General features: G+C 45.1%; 1 protein-coding gene across 4 annotated transcripts; it reads left to right on the top strand.

The window, feature by feature from the left end:
• Positions 1-6: 6 nt before the first annotated feature.
• Positions 7-21,744, top strand: RBM10 (RNA binding motif protein 10). Of its 4 annotated transcripts, XM_081844613.1 has the most exons (19): positions 7-408; positions 2,394-2,480; positions 3,325-3,385; positions 4,005-4,178; positions 5,803-5,963; positions 6,491-6,588; positions 6,670-6,757; positions 7,414-7,627; positions 7,730-7,896; positions 8,015-8,159; positions 8,376-8,467; positions 8,651-8,827; positions 9,374-9,523; positions 10,128-10,193; positions 10,552-10,737; positions 20,422-20,496; positions 20,580-20,686; positions 20,916-21,045; positions 21,491-21,744. In XM_081844613.1, exons 1-19 carry the CDS (start codon positions 394-396, stop codon positions 21,614-21,616), a joined length of 2,319 nt encoding a protein of 772 aa, XP_081700739.1. In that variant the 5' UTR covers positions 7-393; the 3' UTR covers positions 21,617-21,744. The 4 variants fall into 4 exon arrangements, with proteins under 4 accessions (XP_081700739.1, XP_081700738.1, XP_081700737.1 ...); XM_081844612.1 differs by having other exon boundaries at positions 7-2,480; positions 7,733-7,896; XM_081844611.1 differs by having other exon boundaries at positions 7-2,480; positions 20,583-20,686.

The raw sequence follows: 21,744 nt of genomic DNA, 5'->3' as shown, positions 1-21,744 counted from the left end.
TGAAAGTTGTGACTTCACAGATCTGTTCCCAGCTTGGGGTGAGGGAAGGGGAGAAATACTTGGAGGTTTGAGTAGAGGTGAGTGGCAATTGTACATCAGAAACATTCCTTGCTTAGGATGATCAGAAGATCAAGCAACTCCCTTTTTGTGGTCAGCATCTGAGTCTGCACCATCCCACTTTACACCTAGGGTGCCCTTTCTGTGCCTTTCCACTCTTCCCTGTTTCTCCCCCGCATCCTGCCCTTGCCCCAATTGGTACAGCGACAGGGATGCGTGATGTTGGCTGGATCTGTTGACTAACACACTGCGTCTGTATCTGAATGCTGTCCTCCAGGTCAGAGCCGGGGCTTCGCCTTCGTCGAGTTTAATCACTTGCAGGACGCTACACGATGGATGGAAGCCAATCAGGTTGCTTTGCTGGCACTTGAAACCCACAAGTACTGCTACTGTTAATGACCAATCCAAACACCTGGTTCATATGAAAAGCCCCAGCCGCTTTCCCCATAGGAAATTACTGAAGGGAATGGGGAAGAGGACTTAGGTCTGAATCAGATATCTCTAGTCTCAGGAATCAAACAGAGAATTTGACTTTTTGGGACCACCCAAGTCCCAAGAAGTGGGGTTCTGGTGTCTTAGAATAGGGACACAAAAAGTCAGGACTTCTGAGTGGTATTAACAACCCAGGGAGTGGGTTAGCCTCTGGATTTAATTTCCACATTGGGTAGAAGGTGGTCTAGCAAGTTGACCAGGGGAACTAAGGATCTAGGCTACGATCCACGGTAGTGGGGGCTGGAGGAGTTCCTGGTAGTAAGGAAAGGGTTTGGGGAGTTAGGACTCCTGTGTGCTCTTTCTGCTCTGGATATATGCATGATCCTGAGTGTGATACAGGCTCCAGTCTCAATGGGTATCTGTCAGAGATGATGATACTGATGCTGTGTGTGCGTTCTCTCCCAGTGCAGTCAGGGTTCAAGATAGGAAGCTTTCCTGGGAGGCCTTATCTCCTTCCTCACAGCAGTCTCTGTCTTGACAGCCCATCTGTGCGAGACCCCTTGTTTCTATCCAGCACTGTAGGATCACAGTAAAGGTGTGAAGGGCCACAAACCAAGCTTTTAGACCCCAAACTGTCTGTTTTGACCAGAGTTTCAAACTATGGTCCTGTTTCCAAGCAGCCATAAGGTTGGTGAAAATGCACCCCTAGCCCAATATGTTGGGGTTTTCCAGTGTTTATGCAGTCATGGCAATTGCCTCTGCCATCGACTCCTCCTCCTCCTCCTCTTCCTTCTGTTCTCTTGTGTTGGCAGTGTAGCATCCCCAGTGGGAGCTGACACAGGTAGCCTTGGCATGGCTGAGATGATGCACTTTGCTCCAGATGCAGGAGGGGATAGTGCAAAAACTGGCCTAACAGGAAGATGTGGGCAAGGGATTATTTCCAGCACAGTTTCTACAAGCATGTGAAAGTAGTAATATGTTACTTTATAAGATTGCAGCAGGTCAGAGGTAGCGTTTGTCAGAAGAAGATTCTAGCCTATGGGACCTTGAGTTAAAAGCTCCTAGCAAATGCTTTTAGAAATTGGTGTGGCTTAGCTCTCTAGTTCTTATAAATTATGAGTCCTGGTAATCATTTGATGCCCTCACAAGGTGTTGAGAATCACCAATTGAGGATAACAGTACTTTTCAGAGGCCACTTTAGAAAGATATGATGAGTTGGAAGCAGTTTACTTGTGTGCATGAGTGAAGTAGGGTAGGAAGATGAGTACTGAACCTCTGGGGATGTGTATGTAGCTTAAAACCTTATTTTTGGTCTCCCAAAGTTTTTACCTCTTGGACAGAGTTGCAACCAGAACATTGGGTGTTCCTCCAAGCATGCCCATAAATGGGAGCTGACATAAGCACAGCAGAGATCTGTGCTGAATGAGGGAGTGATCCCTAGTTAGGGGAAGGTGCCCACTGTGGGGGCACAATGGCTTTGGGTTGGGAGGAGAGGATGGAAATGCATGCTGCTAGCTTTCAGGACGGAAGCTCAAGACAGATCATTCTAGTGGCATAGAGGTTATTGTATGGCGGTGTCTCGGAGCATGGCTGCATTTTCTCTGTCTGTTTCTCCTCCTCTCCATCTTTCTTTCTGTCTCTCTCTGACACACTCTCCCTCCATCACAGTAGCCGGACGTCCCGGTGCCTTGGGTAGAGACAGGTGCCTCTGTCGGCCAGGTTAGGTGTGTGCTAGCCAAGTAGCCAAGTTCCAAACCTCTCTCGGCCTGTGCTGCCTTCCCTCCCTCACCCTCATCCATTCAGCTGAAGGGTTTGAACCTCTCCTTCTTTCTGCTGTGGCAGTGATGGGCACCTGCTCACCACTTCTGCGTTTGAGTCTCATTGCAGCATTTCTCTCCCTGCAGCACTCCCTCACAATCCTTGGCCAGAAGGTCTCCATGCACTACAGTGATCCCAAGCCCAAGATCAATGAGGACTGGCTATGCAGTAAGGTAACTGCTTTGTGGTCAGTTTGAGGATGTCAGAGGAGTCAGATGGGGTGTGAAGGTGTTGTGTGAGCAAGGTGAAGGGTGGAGAGAAGGCTGGAGGAATTTTTTGGGGTGGGGGATGGGGATGGGGTTCTACTGTGCAGCAGTAATGGTTAGCTTCTTCCAGACACGGCTGCTTCAAAGGAACAGTGCAATATGGAAATCCAAACTCAGCATCCAGGAGACCCAGTTTCCTTTATCAGAGTCAATTGGAAATGAAAATCAACATGGCGCTAAGTAGGGTATCTCTGCAGGGAATGAGGTCCATGTGCTCAATGGGACTTTCTGTCCTCCTGCCTACCTGCCCCCTGCTCTGGGGGTTATCTCAACCATCCAGAGCAGATTTAGGGGCCATGGGGGTAGGAAATGTGGGGAAACTCCTGTTGAGTGGACCTCATTCTGTATGTTCAAGTTAATTCAATCCTGCCCTAAGTATTTTTGCTTATTTTTAATAGTTTTGCTTTCAAGTAGAGGTTTTAAAATGCTTTTTACAATGATTGCTGGGACTGAAAAGAAAACAGGGCACAATGAACAAAGAACAGCTTACTGGGGGCAGAGATCAAGGCACAGCAGACATGAGAAAGGACCTAGTTTCTGAGATTATGCCAAGCATTTATCAGGGTTTTTTGTTTTTGATTTTTTTCTTCACAAATCTGAGGGCCAGAAAAGCAGAGAAGGCATGCAGCAACCAAACCAGCTTTATGGCAAGTGTTAGATGTTTTGCAGGAGGTAGCAAGACTTTGTAGGGTCAGCCTTTTCCCATCTCTGGAAGTTAAATAAAGACAGGATGTGTCTGTTCTCTCAACAGTGTGGAGTGCAGAATTTCAAGCGCAGAGAGAAGTGCTTCAAGTGTGGCGTTCCCAGATCTGGTAAAGTTTAATGGGGTGGTTGTTGTTTTTTTTACAATGATTTCTATTTTCAAATTACAAAGATATAAGTACCAATCACATGGAAGATACATTTGACATGGGTACATACTCTCCAAAAAAGAGCAAAACCTCTCACTACATAAAAACCAATTAACTAAAGAAGTAAATAACCTCTGGACTAGGGTTGCCGTTTTTCAAACAGTGAAAATTGCCAACTACACTGCCAACATGTGTTGCCATACATGTAGATTTTCCTGGACATTTTAGCGATTTCTGCCTAGACGCTGCTTCCGACTGCAGTATTCCAGATTTGTCTGGGAAATTCTGGACGTATGGCAGCCCTGCTCTGGTCTGATAATCACAGTAGTTCCAAGTGCTACAGTTACTGTGCCATTTCACATCAGCGGGAATATAGTCCAAGTTACAACAAACATACAGCACTTTTCAAAGTGTTAGTTCAAGCGAAGAAGGCCATGTCCACATGTAGTGAGGAGATAAAGTTTAGCATTCTGATGATATGTAGCTCAGTAGCATAGTGTAGCCTGTAGCATAGTGACCTCCCCGTTGATATTATTATTATTATTTCTTCTTCTTTTTCTTTATGACCATCCCTCAACAGAAGCTGAGCAGAAGCTGCCACCTGGTAGTCGCTTGGACCAGCTGGTGGCTCTGTCAGGAAGAGAACTCAGCCAAGGCCTTCTGCCCCTCCCACAGCCATACCAAGTGTCAGCAGCCCTGTCCACTCAGCCTGTGGCACAAATGTCTGAACCTTGCGCGGAGAATGCTAATGACAGTGAGTATGGAATTGGAGAGTGATATAAGAGCTTCAGTTACGTGGCTGCAATCGGACCTAAACCTGTTCAGTTTTATGGCTTGTTCCCAGTGAAAGTGACAAACTTTAGTATCATGACGTTGCTGAGATCACCCTGTTAGGCATCCCTGACCACCTCAGCGAGCTCCAATTCCTGTGTTACTTACAGGGCAACGGATCATGGCAGTGATGGCAGGTCTCTGATTAGCCCTAGAATGGAATTTGATTGATTTAAAGAGTCTGAGAGCCTGTGAGATTCATAGCCATGAGGGTGCTGCTGCGGGGAGATAAAGCCTGGTACATTTGATTGTAATGTTACAAGTTTTGGAATGTTGTGCTAAATATATTGACCACCAAAAAAAAACCAAGTTCCGCTATCAGAGCACAGTGGTACCTCGGGTTACAGATGCTTCAGAGTACAGACTCTGCTTCATGAGTTGAAGTTGAATCCTGACAAGGCAGAAGTACTGTTCTTGGGGGACGGGGAGCAGGTGGGTGGGACTCGCTGGTCCTGAATGGGGTAACCTTGCCCCTGAAGGACCAGGTGCACAGCCTGGGAGTCATTTTGGACTCACAGCTGTCCATGGAGGTGCAGGTCAATTCTGTGTCCAGGGCAGCTGTCTACCAACTCCATCTGGTACGCCGGCTGAACCCCTCCCTGCCTCTGCCTTGTCTCGCCAAAGTGGTACATGCTCTGGTTATCTCTCGCTTACTGCAGTGTGCTCTATGTAGGGCTACCTTTGAAAATGACTTGGAAACTACAACTAATTCAGAATGCGGCAGCTAGACTGGTGACTGGGAGCAGCTGCTGGGACCATATAGCACCAGTCCTGAAGGATCTCCACTGGCCCCCAGTATATTTCCAAGCACAATTCAAAGTGTTGGTGCTGACCTTTAAAGCCCTGAACAGTGTTGGCCCTGTAGACCTGAAGGAGCGTCTCCACCCCCATCCCTCAGCTGAGACACTGAGGTCCTCCTCTGAGGGTCTTCTGGTGGTTCCCTCACTGCAAGAAGCAAAGTTACAGGGAACCAGCCAGAGGGCCTTCTCAGTAGTGGCGCCCACCCTGTGGAACGCCCTCCCGTCAGATGTCAAGGAGATAACTACACAACTTTTAGAAGACATCTGAAGGCAGACCTGCTCAGGGAAGTTTTTAATGTTTTTATATGTGCTGCCCATATGGCAGGGGAATAATAATGATGATAATGATGTTGATGATGATAATTGGAAGGGATCTCTAGGGTCTTTAGTCCAATGCCCTGCAATGCAGAAATCACAGTTTAAAGAATCCCTGGCAGACAGCCATCCAACCTCCGTCTGAAAGTGTGCTCAGTGTTCTGTGCACTTTTTCTTAATGTGCATCTATTCTCTCAGGAGCAGAAAGTGCTGATACATTTTTGTTTCGTTTTTTCTGCAACAATGAGGGCCAGAAGCTTGATCTTTCCTTCCAAAAAATTGAAGGCAAAATTCTAGGGAACTTGTACAAGCTTTGTTAATCCATAATCCATTCTCTGCTGTGAAATTTCTTAAATCCTGTTGAAGGAGAGCTCTGAGGTGGTTGAAAGAGGCCAGGGTTCTGATTACCATACCATGTGTTACTCTTCACAGCAATCATCTTGCGAAACCTGAATCCTCATAGCACAATGGACTCCATTTTAAGTGCCTTGGCACCATATGCTGTTCTCTCCTCCTCAAATGTCCGTGTTATCAAAGATAAGCAGACACAACTCAACCGTGGTTTTGCGTTCATTCAGCTCTCTACCATTGTGGTGAGTGCCACAAACAGCATGTTGTAGTTCCAGTCCTGTCTTAGAAAAAGGCAGTGGGAATGGGGGGCTGTAGAGGAAAGGGATTTGTTGTTGTTTAGTCATGTCCGACTCTTCGTGTCCCCATGGACCAGAACACACCAGGCACTCCTGTCTTCCACTGCCTCCCGCAGTTTGGTCAGACTCATGTTTGTAGCTTCGAGAACACTGTCCAACCATCTCGTCCTCTGTCGTCCCCTTCTCCTTGTGCTCTCAATCTTTCCCAACATCAGGGTCTTTTCCAGGGAGTCTTCTCTTCTCATGAGGTAGCCAAAGTATGGGAGCCTCAGCTTCACGATCTGTCCTTCCAATGAGCACTCAGGGCTGATTTCCTTCGGAATGGAGAGGTTTGATCTTCTTGCAGTCCATGGGACTCTCAAGAGTCTCCAGCACCATAATTCAAAAGCATCAATTCTTCGGCGATCAGCCTTCTTTATGGTCCAGCTGAAGAGCTTTGGTAGTTTAATTTCTCTCCCTATGCTCTCTCCCAGGAGGCAGCTCAGCTGCTGCAGATCCTTCAGGCCCTGCATCCACCACTGAACATTGATGGCAAGACGATTAATGTGGAATTTGCCAAAGGTTCCAAGCGGTGAGTATAGGAGTGTCCAGAACTGGGCTTGCTGCAGTTTCTGCTGCAGACATCCCTAATGACTCCTGTGTCTCTCTGCAGGGACATGAGTTCATCAGATGGAAACCGCATCAGTGCTGCTTCTGTAGCCAGCACTGCCATTGCAGCTGCTCAGTGGGCCATCTCGCAGGTAACGTAGTGAACAAGGAACAATGGTTCAAGGAGAGTGATAATGGCTCCCGAGAATGCTCTCGGTAGCAGGAATGTCTTTGGCTTATCCTCATTAGCTATTGGCCCATATTGACTTAGTATAGGAGTGGGGAAATGTTAGTAATAGACCAACCTGCTGGGAGCTGCATGCTTCACACACATAAGTGCGCGTGCACATGGAGGATACAGACATATGCACCCAGCTGACTCTGCCATTCCGATCAGTCATCTGACGTGGGGCTGATTTGCATCCCCATTGTGGTGCTCCACTGCATAGAGAGGGTTTATATCTTTCCGCCTAAACCAGCACCACAATGGGAGTTAAAATGACTACATCTCTACTTGACTCTGAACACATTTTTTCTCTCCTAGCAGTTCTGCTGCCCCCAGAAAGTATAGTTAGATGAGTATGTTGTATCTAATATATGCAGAAATATTTTTTGGAATATGCTAAAAATGTGTAATTAAATACATTAAGCATAGAAAAGCCCTCTAAAAGGAATTTTTCTAGGTGGGGAAAGAATCTTTGCATGGACATTTTAGTGAAACCTTTTCCTGATAGGCCAAAGTACATACCCTTGCATCTCCTTTTATAACAAATTCTTTGACCAGTTTCCTGTTTGATTTTTCCAATAGGCATCACAGGGTGGTGAGGCAACCTGGGCAGCTCAAGATGAGCAGACGGTTGATTATGGCTATTACCAGCAGGATGAAGCCTATGGGTCGCAGGGTTTGGAAGCCACAATGTACACACAAGCATATTTGAAAGGGTCCCAGCTGCAGAGCGGCACATCTGGGACATCAGCTGTGGGGAAGGCTGACAAGATCCACAGTGAAAGTTCAGTGGCAGGTAAGAGGCCTGGTCTCCTCTCTCCACCTTACCTGAAGTCTTTTTCTGCCTCCTGACTGACTGTGCTCTCTCTGCCTTCTTGTCTCCTCTTCTCTCACGAAGTAGTGGAGGCATCACTGGAGCCTGGTGTGCCAGGCATAGACCCTGTGCCTGTCCTACCCACTTTCCCCCGTACCAGCCAGACCTCAGCTGTGCCAGTCACATACCAGCCAACTGGAAGCACTGAAGGGTCAAGTTCTGCCCAGGGAAATGCTGCTGCTGCTGCTCCGGTACAGTTGGAACGGAACTGTGTGTGTGTGTGAGTGTGTGAGTGTGTGAGTGTGAGAGAGAGAGAGTGTTGCAATGCTCTGTACCTCCCAACCTGCCTTTTTGTGTTCTCTCTCACAGTCTCAGTCATATACTATCGTCTCACCAGCTGTACTGAAGCCTGACATGCCTAGTACTGCTCAGCCCCCCAACGCAGGCATCTCCACCAGCACTTCCAGTTTGCCTGTTACCAGCCCTGTAGGGCAAGAGCCTTACACTCAGTACCGTGAGTGCTGGAATCTGTAGGGAACAGAGGGTGGGAAGGGAGGATGTGGCCAGTGTGAGGGGTCTGGGAGTGACTGGGGATTGATGTGACTAGCTGGGGTCTGGGAGCCTTTTATTCCTAGTTCAGGAGGAAGGGAACAGGGCCAAGATCAGGTGCTCTTCTGGTTTGATGTGCTGTTATTTAGTTCATTTCCTGTTTTTCTGTGCCCAATTCCAGCTGTCCCAGATGTATCCACCTATCAATATGATGAAAGTTCTGGCTACTATTATGACCCCCTGACTGGCCTTTACTATGACCCTAATTCCCAGGTGAGTTGAACCTCTCTTTGGGCCCACTTTGCTCCTTTCTGGGCATGGCCAAGAGCTGAGAAGTAATAGCTGAAAGGTAGATGCTGAAATACCTGCTTCTCCACCATGTGCTCCCAGCTTGATATGGTACACTGTCTTGGCACAAGATACAGCTCAGACTCATGTGTGATTGTCTCTTTCCAGTACTACTACAATGCCCAGACACAGCAGTACCTGTATTGGGAAGGTGAGAGACGTACTTACGTCCCAGCCTCAGACCAAGCCTCTGACAGCCACAAGGATGGCAGTGGACCAGGGGGTGGCAGTGGCAAGGAGGGTAAAGAGAAGAAGGAGAAACATAAAACAAAAACAGCTCAGCAGGTGAGAACCACGATTTCCCCACATCCCCTTTCTGTACCTGTTGCTCCTTATCTTAAACTTTTGCCTGCCCCCTACTTGCCCATAACTTGAAAAGCCCTTTGGTCTGCTTCCAGGGCTCTAGGTCTTGGGTCATGTAGTTACAGTGCTGCCTCAGCCTCTCAGTAAGCTTAGCCTCCTTTCTCTGGAGTGGCCAAAGGGGGAAGGGGGAATGCCTGCATAGGGAAGGCCTTATTCGGGTATTCTGTGAAGATGTTGAAAAACAGTTGGATGGCATGGGGTTGTATTGCTGGAGAATAACTGGAAGTAGTTGCTGGAGGAGCATTCCTTCTTGTAGGGACTGGAAGAGAAAGAGAATAGCTAATTTTGGAACCTCCAGGGCCATTTTAAGTGAAAAAATAGCTGTTTTTCAGCCCTGTTGCACAGTTCCAGTCAGTTGTTGTTTTTGAGAAACACCTATTTTCAGCCTGGACTAAGAACTCCTTTTTTGTTCCTCCTCCCCCACCCCCTCTCCTGGATTATTCCCCACTTTTGTGTTATCTTCTGCAGATTGCAAAAGATATGGAGCGCTGGGCCCGTAGCCTCAACAAGCAGAAGGAGAACTTCAAGAACAGCTTCCAGCCAGTTTCCTCTATACGAGAGGATGAGAGGCGGGAGTCGGCCACAGCTGATGCTGGCTATGCTATCCTCGAGAAAAAGGTAACATCTTGGGTCTCCTCATCCATTACCAGGAGCAGATTAGTACTAAATTACCTACTGCAGCTAATTCCTGAAGCCTAAACAAAACTGAATGACCTGAGGGTGTGAGGGCAGGTTGTTTAGCCTTGTGGCATCATCTGTTTCAGTGTGTCTGCAGTGCAGTTGTGGCCTAGATGCTGCTAAGACAGAGTCCTACATCTCCCACCTTCTCTTGCTCTGCTCAGATCTCCTGTCTGTGAGACTGAACAGTGTCAAGTGCTAGTCTTTCTCTCCTGCTAATGTGAGAAGTTCTTGTCAAGAGTATTGTTTCAGCAGTGAGCACATCCATGAAGCCGTGATTTTCAAAGGGCAAGATGGGTCTCTTTCAAGAAAGCAAGCTTCTGTCTTGCCTATGCTAATTAGAGTGTTGGCCTAAATTAAGGCCAAGTGGCCCTGTAAGGAGAACCACCTGTGTTTGATCTCTTCCCAGGGCTGTGGGTCATCCAGGGGCTGGCTGGATGAGTGAGCAGAAAGAAAGCATGCTGTTCATTTAAGGAAAGAATGTGAGAACTTCTGTTAGAGTTAACGCTTCTTTTTTTCCTTTTCCTTTTCTGGGTATCCTCAGGGGGCTTTGGCTGAGAGGCAGCACAGTGGCATGGACCTGTCCAAGCTAGCTGGTGATGATAGACTGGTAAGCCTTTCCCTTTCCACTTAATCCCCAGTTCAGGTCTTCTGGGTCTTATAGAATAATGGGTGCTGGTGCAGGGAATCTCTGCTCTTGTCTCCTTTTAATGGTGAGGGAATAGGTGAGGTGCACAATATGAACACGGGAAGTCTTCCACATAAAGCCCTCTGAAGTGGGGGCTTCCTCCAAGGCAGTCGAGCTGTACGGTGCACCGACTCTCCGCTGTGAGCCCATGGTGGTCTGGGTAGAGTAGGCTGATTCAGGGGTGAGGGAAAGGAGACAGGGCTAAATGGCCTGTGGGGTCCTTCTGAATCTGATTCCAGCCGAGATATATTCTGTCTTGTGACCTTGCTTAACTTGGCAGAGTCCCCCACGAGGATTAGTGGCTGCTTACAGCGGGGAGAGTGACAGTGAGGAGGAGCAGGAGAAGGCTGCTGACCGGGAAGAGAAGCTGACAGATTGGCACAAGCTGGCTTGCTTGCTTTGTCGGAGGCAGTTTCCCAGCAAGGAGGCACTTATTCGTCACCAGCAGCTCTCAGGATTACACAAGGTATGTAGCTGACAGAAGAATCATAGAATAGAATCATAGAATCATAGAGTTGGAAGAGACCACAAGGGCCATCGAGTCCAACCCCCTGCCAAGCAGGAAACACCATCAGAGCACTCCTGACATATGGTTGTCAAGCCTCTGCTTAAAGACCTCCAAAGAAGGAGACTCCACCACACTCCTTGGCAGCAAATTCCACTGTCAAACAGCTCTTACTGTCAGGAAGTTCTTCCTAATGTTTAGGTGGAATCTTCTTTCTTGTAGTTTGGAACCATTGCTCCGTGTCCGCTTCTCTGGAGCAGCAGAAAACAACCTTTCTCCCTCCTCTATGTGACATCCTTTTATATATTTGAACATGGCTATCATATCACCCCTTAACCTCCTCTTCTCCAGGCTAAACATGCCCAGCTCCCTTAGCCGTTCCTCATAAGGCATCGTTTCCAGGCCTTTGACCATTTTGGTTGCCCTCCTCTGGACACGTTCCAGTTTGTCCGTGTCCTTCTTGAACTGTGGTGCCCAGAACTGGACACAGTACTCCAGGTGAGGTCTGACCAGAGCAGAATACAGTGGCACTATTACTTCCCTTGATCTAGATGCTATACTCCTATTGATGCAGCCCAGAATTGCATTGGCTTTTTTAGCTGCCGCGTCACACTGTTGGCTCATGTCAAGTTTGTGGTCAACCAAGACTCCTAGATCCTTTTCACATGTACTGCTCTCAAGCCAGGTGTCACCCATCTTGTATTTGTGCCTCTCATTTTTTTTGCCCAAGTGCAATACTTTACTTTTTTTTTTCTTTTTTCTTTTTCCGGAAAGTCAATACATGTCTTTTTATTTTTTTTATTTTTTATAAATATTTATTAACAGTTTTTATTTTTAATTACAATACCCATAAACAATACAATATTGTTTTGTATTGTTTAATACAATACAATACATCTCTTAACATGATTTTCTTAACTTCTTTGGACTCCCTCACATCTCCCGCTCCTGCGTTCCTGACTATAAAATTTTATCCAGCAAATTTATCCCCTTGTTTCTACTCTTATTATCTAATTTTCCAATGTTGTGTCTCTAATTTTAAATATCCTTTATTCAAATCTTAAAAATTTAAATATAATGTGTCTCTAATTTTAAATATCCTTTATTCAAATCTTAAAAATTTAAATATAACCTAAAATTTCCAAAAATTTATCTTTTCTTAAATTTAGCTTATCTTCATATTTCACTTCATCTAGCTTAATGGTGCCAAGTTGTTTGTACTCTAGCATCCTTCTTAACATTCATGCAATTTACAATATTTTTGTAGATAAATCTTGAATTTCTTCCAATCTTCTTCCACCGTCTCTTCTCCCAGGTCTCGGATTCTGCCAGTCATCTCAGCCAGTTCCATATAGTCTATCAGTTGCATCTGCCATTCTTCCAGTGTGGGTAAATCTTGGGCTTTCCAATGCTTAGCGACAAGTATCCTTGCTGCTGTTGTTGCGTACATAAAAAATGTTCGGTCCTTCTTTAGCACCTTCTGGCCGACAATACCCAGAAGGAAGGCCTCTGGTTTCTTAGGAAAGGTATACTTGAATACCTTTTTCAACTCATTATATATCATTTCCCAGAAAGCCTTCACTCTAGGGCAAGTCCACCAGAGGTGAAAGAATGTTCCTTCATTTTCTTTACATTTCCAACATTTGTTATCAGACAAGTGGTATATTTTTGCAAGTTTGACTGGGGTCATATACCATCTATATATCATTTTCATAACATTTTCTTTCAAAGCATTACATGCAGTGAAATTCAACCCAGTAGTCCACAACCTCTCCCAGTCCTCAAACATGATGTTATATCCAATGTCCTGTGCCCACTTTATCATAGCCGGTTTGACCGTTTCATCTTGTGTATTCCATTTTAACAGCAAGTTATACATTTTTGAAAGTACCTTAGTCTTAGGCTCTAACAATTCCGTTTCTAGCTTTGATTTTTCCACCTGGAATCCTAACTTTTTGTCAAGTTTAAAAACTTCTTTAATCTGAGCGTAGTGTAACCAATCTCGCACTTTGTCTTTCATTTTCTCCTGACTCTGCAATTTCCAGTTATCTCCATCTTTTTCTAATATTTCCCAATACTTCGGCCATTTGGCCTCCATATTGAGTCTTTTCCGGGCCTTAGCTTCCAATGGTGAAAGCCACCTTGGAGTTTTATTTTCCAGTAAGTCTTTGTATTTTGTCCAGACATTAAACACTGCTTTTCTGACAATATGGTTCTTGAAAGTCTTATTAATCTTGACCTTGTCATACCATAAATATGCATGCCAACCAAAAGCATTATTAAAACCTTCCAAATCTAATACATCAGTGTTTTCGAGAAGCAGCCAATCTTTTAGCCAGCAGAAAGCTGCTGATTCATAGTACAACCTTAAGTCTGGCAGGGCAAAGCCCCCTCTTTCTTTCGCATCAGTTAGTATCTTAAACTTAATTCTGGGCTTTTTGCCCTGCCAGACAAATTTGGAAATATCTCTCTGCCACTTCCGAAAGCACTCTGTTTTGTCCACAATCTGCAAAGTTTGAAACAAAAACAGCATTTTTGGCAATACATTCATCTTTATAGCGGCGATTCGGCCTAACAAGGAAAGTTTCAATCTTGTCCAACTTTCTAAGTCTCTCTTAATTTCTAACCAACATTTCTCATAGTTGTCCTTAAATAGACTCAAATTTTTTGCTGTTATATTTACCCCTAGGTATTTTACTTTTTTAACCACGTTTAACTCTGTCTCTTTCTGAAACCTTTCTGACTCTGTAACTGTCAAGTTTTTTTCCAATACCTTAGTTTTTTGCTTATTTAATTTAAATCCCGCCACCCGACCAAACTCTTGAATCAATTGTAATACTCTTTTCGTACTAGATTCTGGCTCCTGTAAAGTCAAAACTAGGTCATCTGCAAAAGCTTTAAGTTTGTATTGTTTCGCTCCGACCTGAATTCCTTCAACCAACCGGTCTCCTCTAATCATATTCAAGAGCACCTCCAGGACCCAAGTGCAATACTTCACATTTCTCCCTGTTAAAATTCATCTTGTTTGTTTTGGCCCAGTTCTCTAATCTGTCAAGGTCGTTTTGAAGTGTGATCCTGTCCTCTGGGGTGTTAGAAAGAATTGGAGATCTTGATTTCAACCAAACTATGGGGAACTCTGTTAAGTTCTATAACAAGGGTGTCTCTGGATCTTAGATTAAGACTTATACAACAAAAAATAAGCTTTAGAACTTACTGGACTCCAGTTCGCTTGTTTATGAAAGGACTATCTAAGGCATTAGCTGCTGGAGATGGAACAGAGATAATGCTGCCCTAAACATACGTTTGTACAATGTCCTGTATTGAACATATTTTGGCAGAAGGTGATACAGGTGAAACTCGAAAACTTAGAATATCGTGGAAAAGTTCATTTATTTCAGTAATTCAGTTTAAAAGGTGAAACTAATATATGAGATAGACCCATGACATGCAAAGCGAGATATGTCAAGCCTTTATTTGTTATAATTGTGATGATCATGGCGTACAGTTGATGAAAACCCCAAATTAACAATCACAGAAAATTTGAATATTGTGAAAAGGTGCAGTAGCTATTCAATCCATAACACCTGCAATGGGTTCCTGAGCCTTTAAATGGTCTCTCAGTCTGGTTCAGTAGGAAGCACAATCATGGGGAAGGCTGCTGACCTGACAGTTGTGCAGAAAGCCATCATTGAGACCCTCCATAAGGAGGGAAAGCCTCAAAAGGTAATTGCAAAAGAAGTTGGATGTTCCCAAAGTGCTGTATCAAAGCACATTAATGGAAAGTTATGCAGAAGGGAAAAGTGTGGAAGAAAAAGGTGCACAAGCAGCAGGGATGACCGCAGCCTGGAGAAGATTGTCAGGAAAAGACCATTCAAACGTGTAGGTGACTTTCACAAGGAGTGGACTGAGGCTGGAGTTAGTGCATCAAGAGCCACCACACACAGACGGATCCTGGAGATGGGCTTCAAATGTCATATTCCTCTTGTCAAGCCGCTCCTGAACAGGAAACAACGTCAGAAGCGTCTTACCTGGGCTAAAGAAAAAAAGAACTGGACTGTTGCCCAGCGGTCCCAAGTCCTCTTTTCTGATGAGAGCAACTTTTGCATCTCATTTGGAAACCAAGGACCCAGAGTCTGGAGGAAGAATGGGGAGGCACACAATGCCAGATGCTTGAAGTCCAGTGTGAAGTTTCCAGAGTGTTGGTCCACTGTGCTTCATGAAGTCCAGGGTCAACGCAGCCGTCTACCAGGAGATTTTGGAGCACTTCATGCTTTCTTCCGCAGACGAGCTTTATGGGGATGCTGACTTCATTTTCCAGCAGGACTTGGCACCTGCCCACACTGCCAAAAGTACCAAAACCCATGGGATTACTGTGCTTGATTGGCCAGCAAACTCGCCTGACCTGAACCCCATAGAGAATCTCTGGGGCATTGCCAAGAGAAAGATGAGAGACATGAGACTGAGCAATGCAGAAGAGCTGAAGGCTGCTATTGAAGCATCCTGGTCTTCCATAACACCTCAGCAGTGCCACAGACTGATAGCACCCATGCCACGCCGCACTGAGGCAGTAATTGATGCAAAAGGGGCCCAAACCAAGTACTGAGTACATATGCATGCTTCTACTTCTCAGAGGTCCAATATTGTTGTATTTGCAATCCTTGTTTTGCTGATTTCATTTAATATTCTAATTTTCTAAGATTGTTAATTTGGGGATTTCATCAGCTGTACGCCATAAACATCGCAATTATAACAAATAAAGGCTTGACATATCTCGCTTTACATGTCATGAGTTTATCTCATATATTAGTTTCACCTTTTAAGTTGAATTACTGAAATAAATGAACTTTTCCACGATATTCTAATTTTTCGAGTTTCACCTGTAGAGACGGTCAACATGCTATACAGAGCAATCTTAAATCCTTTTCAATTATATACCCAATACATGGAATCTAACAAAGGGACAATATGAATGGACTCTCCACGCCCCCCAAAAGTCTGGTGTTGATGAACTGGAAAAATGAAAATGCAGCTCCCTTTAATGATTGGATTGAAGAAATGGACAAACTCGCAACACATGAACAAGTTGTGTACAAATGTAAACTTGCCATGGACAAATTCAATGTTATTTGGAATTCATTTTTATTAGGGATTCGGCTACATTAGTAGAGAAACTATGCATTGAATGCACTTTAAATATGCAACATCATTGGATTTTTTTTCTTTTGTCAAAATGGTCTAATTTCTGCCTTATTTATAGCACATTTTTCCTGTGTTTAGATCCACCGTAAAGGTCTTAGTCTACAAGAACAATTTCCCCCCTTTTTTGTAATGTATACAATATATTTTTTCCTGTTTTGTTTTCTACATGGATACTATTTCTTGTTTCTTCTTTTTTGTGTCTTACTCGTGCACTTGTAATTTTTATTTTTCAATAAAAAATATAAAATAAAAAGTTATGTAGCTGACAGATGCACCAGCTTGCAAAGGTGATTGGGGTGGGGGACCAATATTGAGAACATGTCAGGAGGAGCTGGAGGTGGAGCCAAACACAGCGGCCGCACAGCTCAATGGTTCCGCCGCCGCCAGCGGCAGAGGCTGCTCAACCCTCCTTCTCCTCTCTTGTAGGAGGAGAAGGAGCCGGCTGCTGGAGGCAGGCTGCACTTGGCTCCATTCTTTGGCTCAATGCTTTTGGGGTATGGGGGGCAGTCCCTACCCCAAAAATATGGGTGGCTCCAAAAGGGCTCAGCCCCTAGGAGCCAGCATTCCAGTAGCTGAAGTGTCTTGGTTGCTTTTGATACCATCAACTCTAGCATCCTCCTGGGACTGCTTGGCAGATCTGAGATTTGGAGGCGTTACTTTGAGGTGCTGTCTACAAATTAAACTAAATATGCAAACTAAATATGACATAATAGGCATCACTGAAACCTGGTGGGATAAGTCCCACGATTGGAATGTAATAATGGAGGGATACAATCTATTTCAAAGAAACAGACCAGACAAGAAAGGAGGAGGAGTGGCGTTATATGTCAGGGATGTGTATACCTGTGAAGAGATCCAAGATTTAGAACCTCAAAGCCAAAGTGAGAGCATTTGGGTCAAAATTAAGGGAGAGAAGAATAACAGTGACCTCATTGTGGGAGTTTACTATAGATCCCCAAGCCAAACGGAGGACATAGATGATGCCTTCCTGGAACAGATGGCCATGCATGCAAAAGGAAGGGAGATAGCAGTAATGGGGGACTTCAATTACCCGGATATTTGTTGGATGTCAAACTCAGCCAAGAGCATAAGGTCAAACAGATTCCTCACTGGCCTTGCAGACAACTTCATTGTCCAGAAAGTGGGAGAAGCAACAAGAGGAACAGCCATTTTAGATCTGGTCCTAACCAATGTTGATGACCTGGTTAGTGGGGTAGAAGTGGAAGGATCATTAGGCGTGAGTGATCATGCTCTTCTGAAGTTTACTATACAGCGGAAAGGAGCAGCCAAGCATACTAGGACTCAAATTCTTGACTTTAAGAAAGCTGACTTCATAAAACTTAGGGAAGTGCTGGGTGAGATCCCATGGATAGTAATACTAAAAGGAAAGGGAGTTCATGATGGCTGGGAGTTTGTTAAGAGGGAGATAGTAAAAGCACAACTTCAGGCAATACCAATGAGACGGAAACATGGAAGGTGCCTAAAGAAGCCAGGGTGGCTATCTAAAGAACTTTTAACTGAGTTAAGATTAAAAAAGGATGTGTACAAAAAATGGAAAAGGGGGGAAACCACCAAAGAGGAATTCAAACAAATAGCCAGCACGTGTAGACAAAAAGTCAGAAAAGCTAAAGCACAGAATGAACTCCGGCTTGCTAGAGAGGTTAAAAGCAACAAAAAAGGCTTTTATGGGTATGTTCGTAGCAAAAGGAAGAAGAAAGAAACAGTGGGGTCACTCAGAGGAGAAGATGGTGAAATGCAAACAGGGGACACAGAAAGGGCTGAACTCCTCAATGCCTTCTTTGCCTCAGTCTTCTCCGATAGAGAAAACAATGCCCGACCTGAAGAATTTGGAGCAAATGATTCAGCAGAGGAAACACAGCCCAGAATAACTAAGGAGATAGTACAAGAATACTTGGCTAGTCTAGATGTATTCAAGTCTCCAGGGCCAGATGAACTGCATCCAAGAGTGATCTCAGCACCACTGGCAGTCATCTTTGAGAATTCCTGGAGAACAGGCGAAGTCCCGGCAGACTGGAGGAGGGCAATTGTTGTCCCTATTTTCAAAAAGGGGACCCAAACTCAAAAAGAGAGGACCCAAATAATTACCGCCCAGTCAGTCTGACATCAATACCAGGGAAGATTCTGGAGCAGATCATTAAGCAAACAGTCTGTGAGCGCCTAGAAAGGAATGCTGTGATCACCAATAGTCAGCATGGATTTCTGAAAAATAAGTCATGTCAGACAAACCTGATCTCGTTTTTTGACAGAATTACAAGCCTGGTAGATGAAGGGAACGCAGTGGATGTAGCCTACCTTGATTTCAGTAAGGCATTTGACAAGGTGCCCCATGATATTCTTGTAAAGAAGCTGGTAAAATGCGGTCTTGACTATGCTACCACTCAGTGGATTTGTAACTGGCTGACTGACCGAACCCAAAGGGTGCTCATCAATGGTTCCTCTTCATCCTGGAGAAGAGTGACTAGTGGGGTGCCACAGGGTTCTGTCTTGGGCCCGGTCTTATTCAACATCTTTATCAACGACTTGGATGATGGACTCAAGGGCATCCTGATCATATTTGCAAATGACACCAAACTGGGAGGGGTGGCTAACACCCCAGAGGACAGGATCACACTTCAAAACGACCTTGACAGATTAGAGAACTGGGCCAAAACAAACAAGATGAATTTTAACAGGGAGAAATGTAAAGTATTGCACTTGGGCAAAAAAAATGAGAGGCACAAATACAAGATGGGTGACACCTGGCTTGAGAGCAGTACATATGAAAAGGATCGAGCGCCAGTGTGGTGTAGTGGTTAAGAGCGGTAGTCTCGTAATCTGGGAAACCGGGTTCGTGTCTCCGCTCCTCCACATGCAGCTGCTGGGTGACCTTGGGCCAGTCACACTTCTTTGAAGTCTCTCAGCCCCACTCACTTCACAGAGTGTTTGTTGTGGGGGAGGAAGGGAAAGGAGAATGTTAGCCGCTTTGAGACTCCTGAAGGGGAGTGAAAGGCAGGATATCAAATCCAAACTCTTCTTCTTCATCATCTAGGAGTCTTGGTTGACCACAAACTTGACATGAGCCAACAGTGTGACGCAGCAGCTAAAAAAGCCAATGCAATTCTGGGCTGCATCAATAGGAGTATAGCATCTAGATCAAGGGAAATAATAGTGCCACTGTATTCTGCTCTGGTCAGACCTCACCTGGAGTACTGTGTCCAGTTCTGGGCACCACAGTTCAAAAAGGACACTGGCAAACTGGAACGTGTCCAGAGGAGGGCAACCACAATGGTCAAAGGCCTGGAAACGATGCCTTATGAGGAACGGCTAAGGGAGCTGGGCATGTTTAGCCTGGAGAAGAGGAGGTTAAGGGGTGATATGATAGCCATGTTCAAATATATAAAAGGATGTCACATAGAGGAGGGAGAAAGGTTGTTTTCTGCTGCTCCAGAGAAGCGGACACGGAGCAATGGCTCCAAACTACAAGAAAGAAGATTCCACCTAAACATTAGGAAGAACTTCCTGACAGTAAGAGCTGTTTGACAGTGGAATTTGCTGCCAAGGAGTGTGGTGGAGTCTCCTTCTTTGGAGGTCTTTAAGCAGAGGCTTGGCAACCATATGTCAGGAGTGCTCTGATGGTGTTTCCTGCTTGGCAGGGGGTTGGACTCGATGGCCCTTGTGGTCTCTTCCAACTCTATGATTCTATTCCAATTATGTTGTTGCAGTACACCTTAGGCCTACATAGTTTTTGGTACAGGTAGCCCTGTTCAGGGAAGTTTTTAATATGTAACGCTGTACTGTTTTTAACACTTGATTGGGAGCCGCCCAGAGTGGCTGGGGAAACTCAGCCAGATGGGCGGGGTATAAATAAATTATTATTATTATTATTATTATTATTATTATTATCATCATCATCATCATCATCATCATCTTGAAATTTACCATGTGCTGCTTTAGCTATTTTCTTTTGGAAGTGATATTTGGTTGTTGTTTTTTGGTGATGTAAGGAGTTTTTCGGCCTGGGGGCCACATTTTCTTCTGTGCAACCTTCTGAGGGCCATATGCCAGTGATGAGCAGGGCCAGAGGCAAAACTGAGTGGAGCACTGGATGTTATTTTGACCTTTTTATAGTAGTCTAGTTTTAGACATCCCATCCTCCATCCAGGGAAGCAAGAGGCATTGTCCCAGCCAAAAACACTCCAGGGCAAAGGGAAGTTGCTGAGGGGTGAGGCAGGGGAGGAAGTTTCTTTGAACATAGTCCCAAGGGCCTGTAGGGCCATGTTTGCCTCCAGAGTTGAGGTTCCCAACCCCTGCCTTAGAATTGAAACACAAAGGTAGATTATTAATATGCTTATATAGAAATAAAACATAGGTGCTGAAAACTGAAGTGGGAATCTTCAGGTGCCCACCTTAACCTTGTCTCTATTTTTTATATTCTCCCCTGTGCAGCAAAATCTGGAGATTCATCGGAGGGCACACTTGTCAGAACAGGAGCTTGAGGCACTTGAGAAAAACGACATCGAGGTAGGTATGGGAGTAGAGAGTGGCCCCAGGAGGGTGAGGGTTACCTGGCCAGTGCCTTATTGCTGTCTCTTCATGACCACCAGCAGATGAAATATCGAGATCGTGCAGCTGAACGAAGGGAAAAGTATGGTGTTCCTGAGCCACCAGAACCCAAGAAAAGGAAGTATTCAGCTGTGACACCAGCCACTGTGTAAGTCCCACCATGCCCCTGTGGTTCTCCCTAAGTGTACTAAGGGTGAGATAAGAGATCCCCTCTAGAGCAGTCTGCTTTGGTAATGGTGAGAGGCATTTCTATCCCATAGTGACACATCCTTAGTGTCCTCTGTGCAACATGCTATTTCCTTTTTGCTCAGTTGGCAAAGTTAGAGGGCAGGGCATCTGAATATGTCCCTCTCTTCTCCCACCTTCGTTTACAACAGGGATTTTGAACAACCAACGCGGGATGGACTTGGCAGTGACAACATTGGCAGTCGCATGCTACAAGCCATGGGCTGGAAAGAGGGCAGTGGTTTGGGTCGCAAGAAACAGGGGATTGTTGCCCCTATTGAGGTACCAAAATACCTTGCTCAAGTTACTGTGGATAAAGCAAAGTGTATAGTGCTCGTATTTTTGAGGAGCATTTAGTCTTCCTGTTACTTCCCCATTTTTGCAAAAACAATCTAAAATAAGGGAGGTAGGGAGGAAGTAGTTGGGCTTTCTTGCTTGGTGTGAGTTTTGCAGGCATAGCTTTCTTGTCCCTGCCATCACCATCGCCCCCACTTCAGAAAAGGTCACCTCAGCACATGGGAAATTAGGACAATTGAGAAAGAGGCCCTTTGGCAGTATGTTGAGGAGAACTTGCACCAGAAGGAAGTACAAAGTGGTGGTATTAGTCTGTTGTAGGCAAGGAGGGACCTCAGTGGGGTGTCCTAACATTCTGGGTGAAATGTGGTTTGGGACAAAAGCTGTTCCTCTAAAAATGTCTGATGCACATTCTTTTTTCTTTTCTACATAGGCCCAAACACGAGTGCGTGGCTCTGGCTTAGGGGCCCGTGGCAGCTCTTACGGGGCGGTAGCATCAGAGTCCTATCGTGAAGCATTGCACAAGACGATGCTGACTCGTTTCAATGAGTCAGAATGAGCTCTTCAAGGAGCACCCACCTGTATAGTATTTTGCTGCTGACTGTCTCCCTTCACCCGTCCCTCACTTTCACAAAATGTTCCTTTTGGTTGACTTTTTTTTTTTTAATTAAATGTTGAAATGGGCAA

Source organism: Podarcis erhardii, assembly GCF_964252035.2.
Source record: "Podarcis erhardii genome assembly, chromosome: 17".
Taxonomy (NCBI): Eukaryota; Metazoa; Chordata; class Lepidosauria; order Squamata; family Lacertidae; genus Podarcis; species Podarcis erhardii.
Note: the sequence above shows the minus strand (reverse complement) of the source record. Positions and strands in the feature narration are given on the sequence as shown.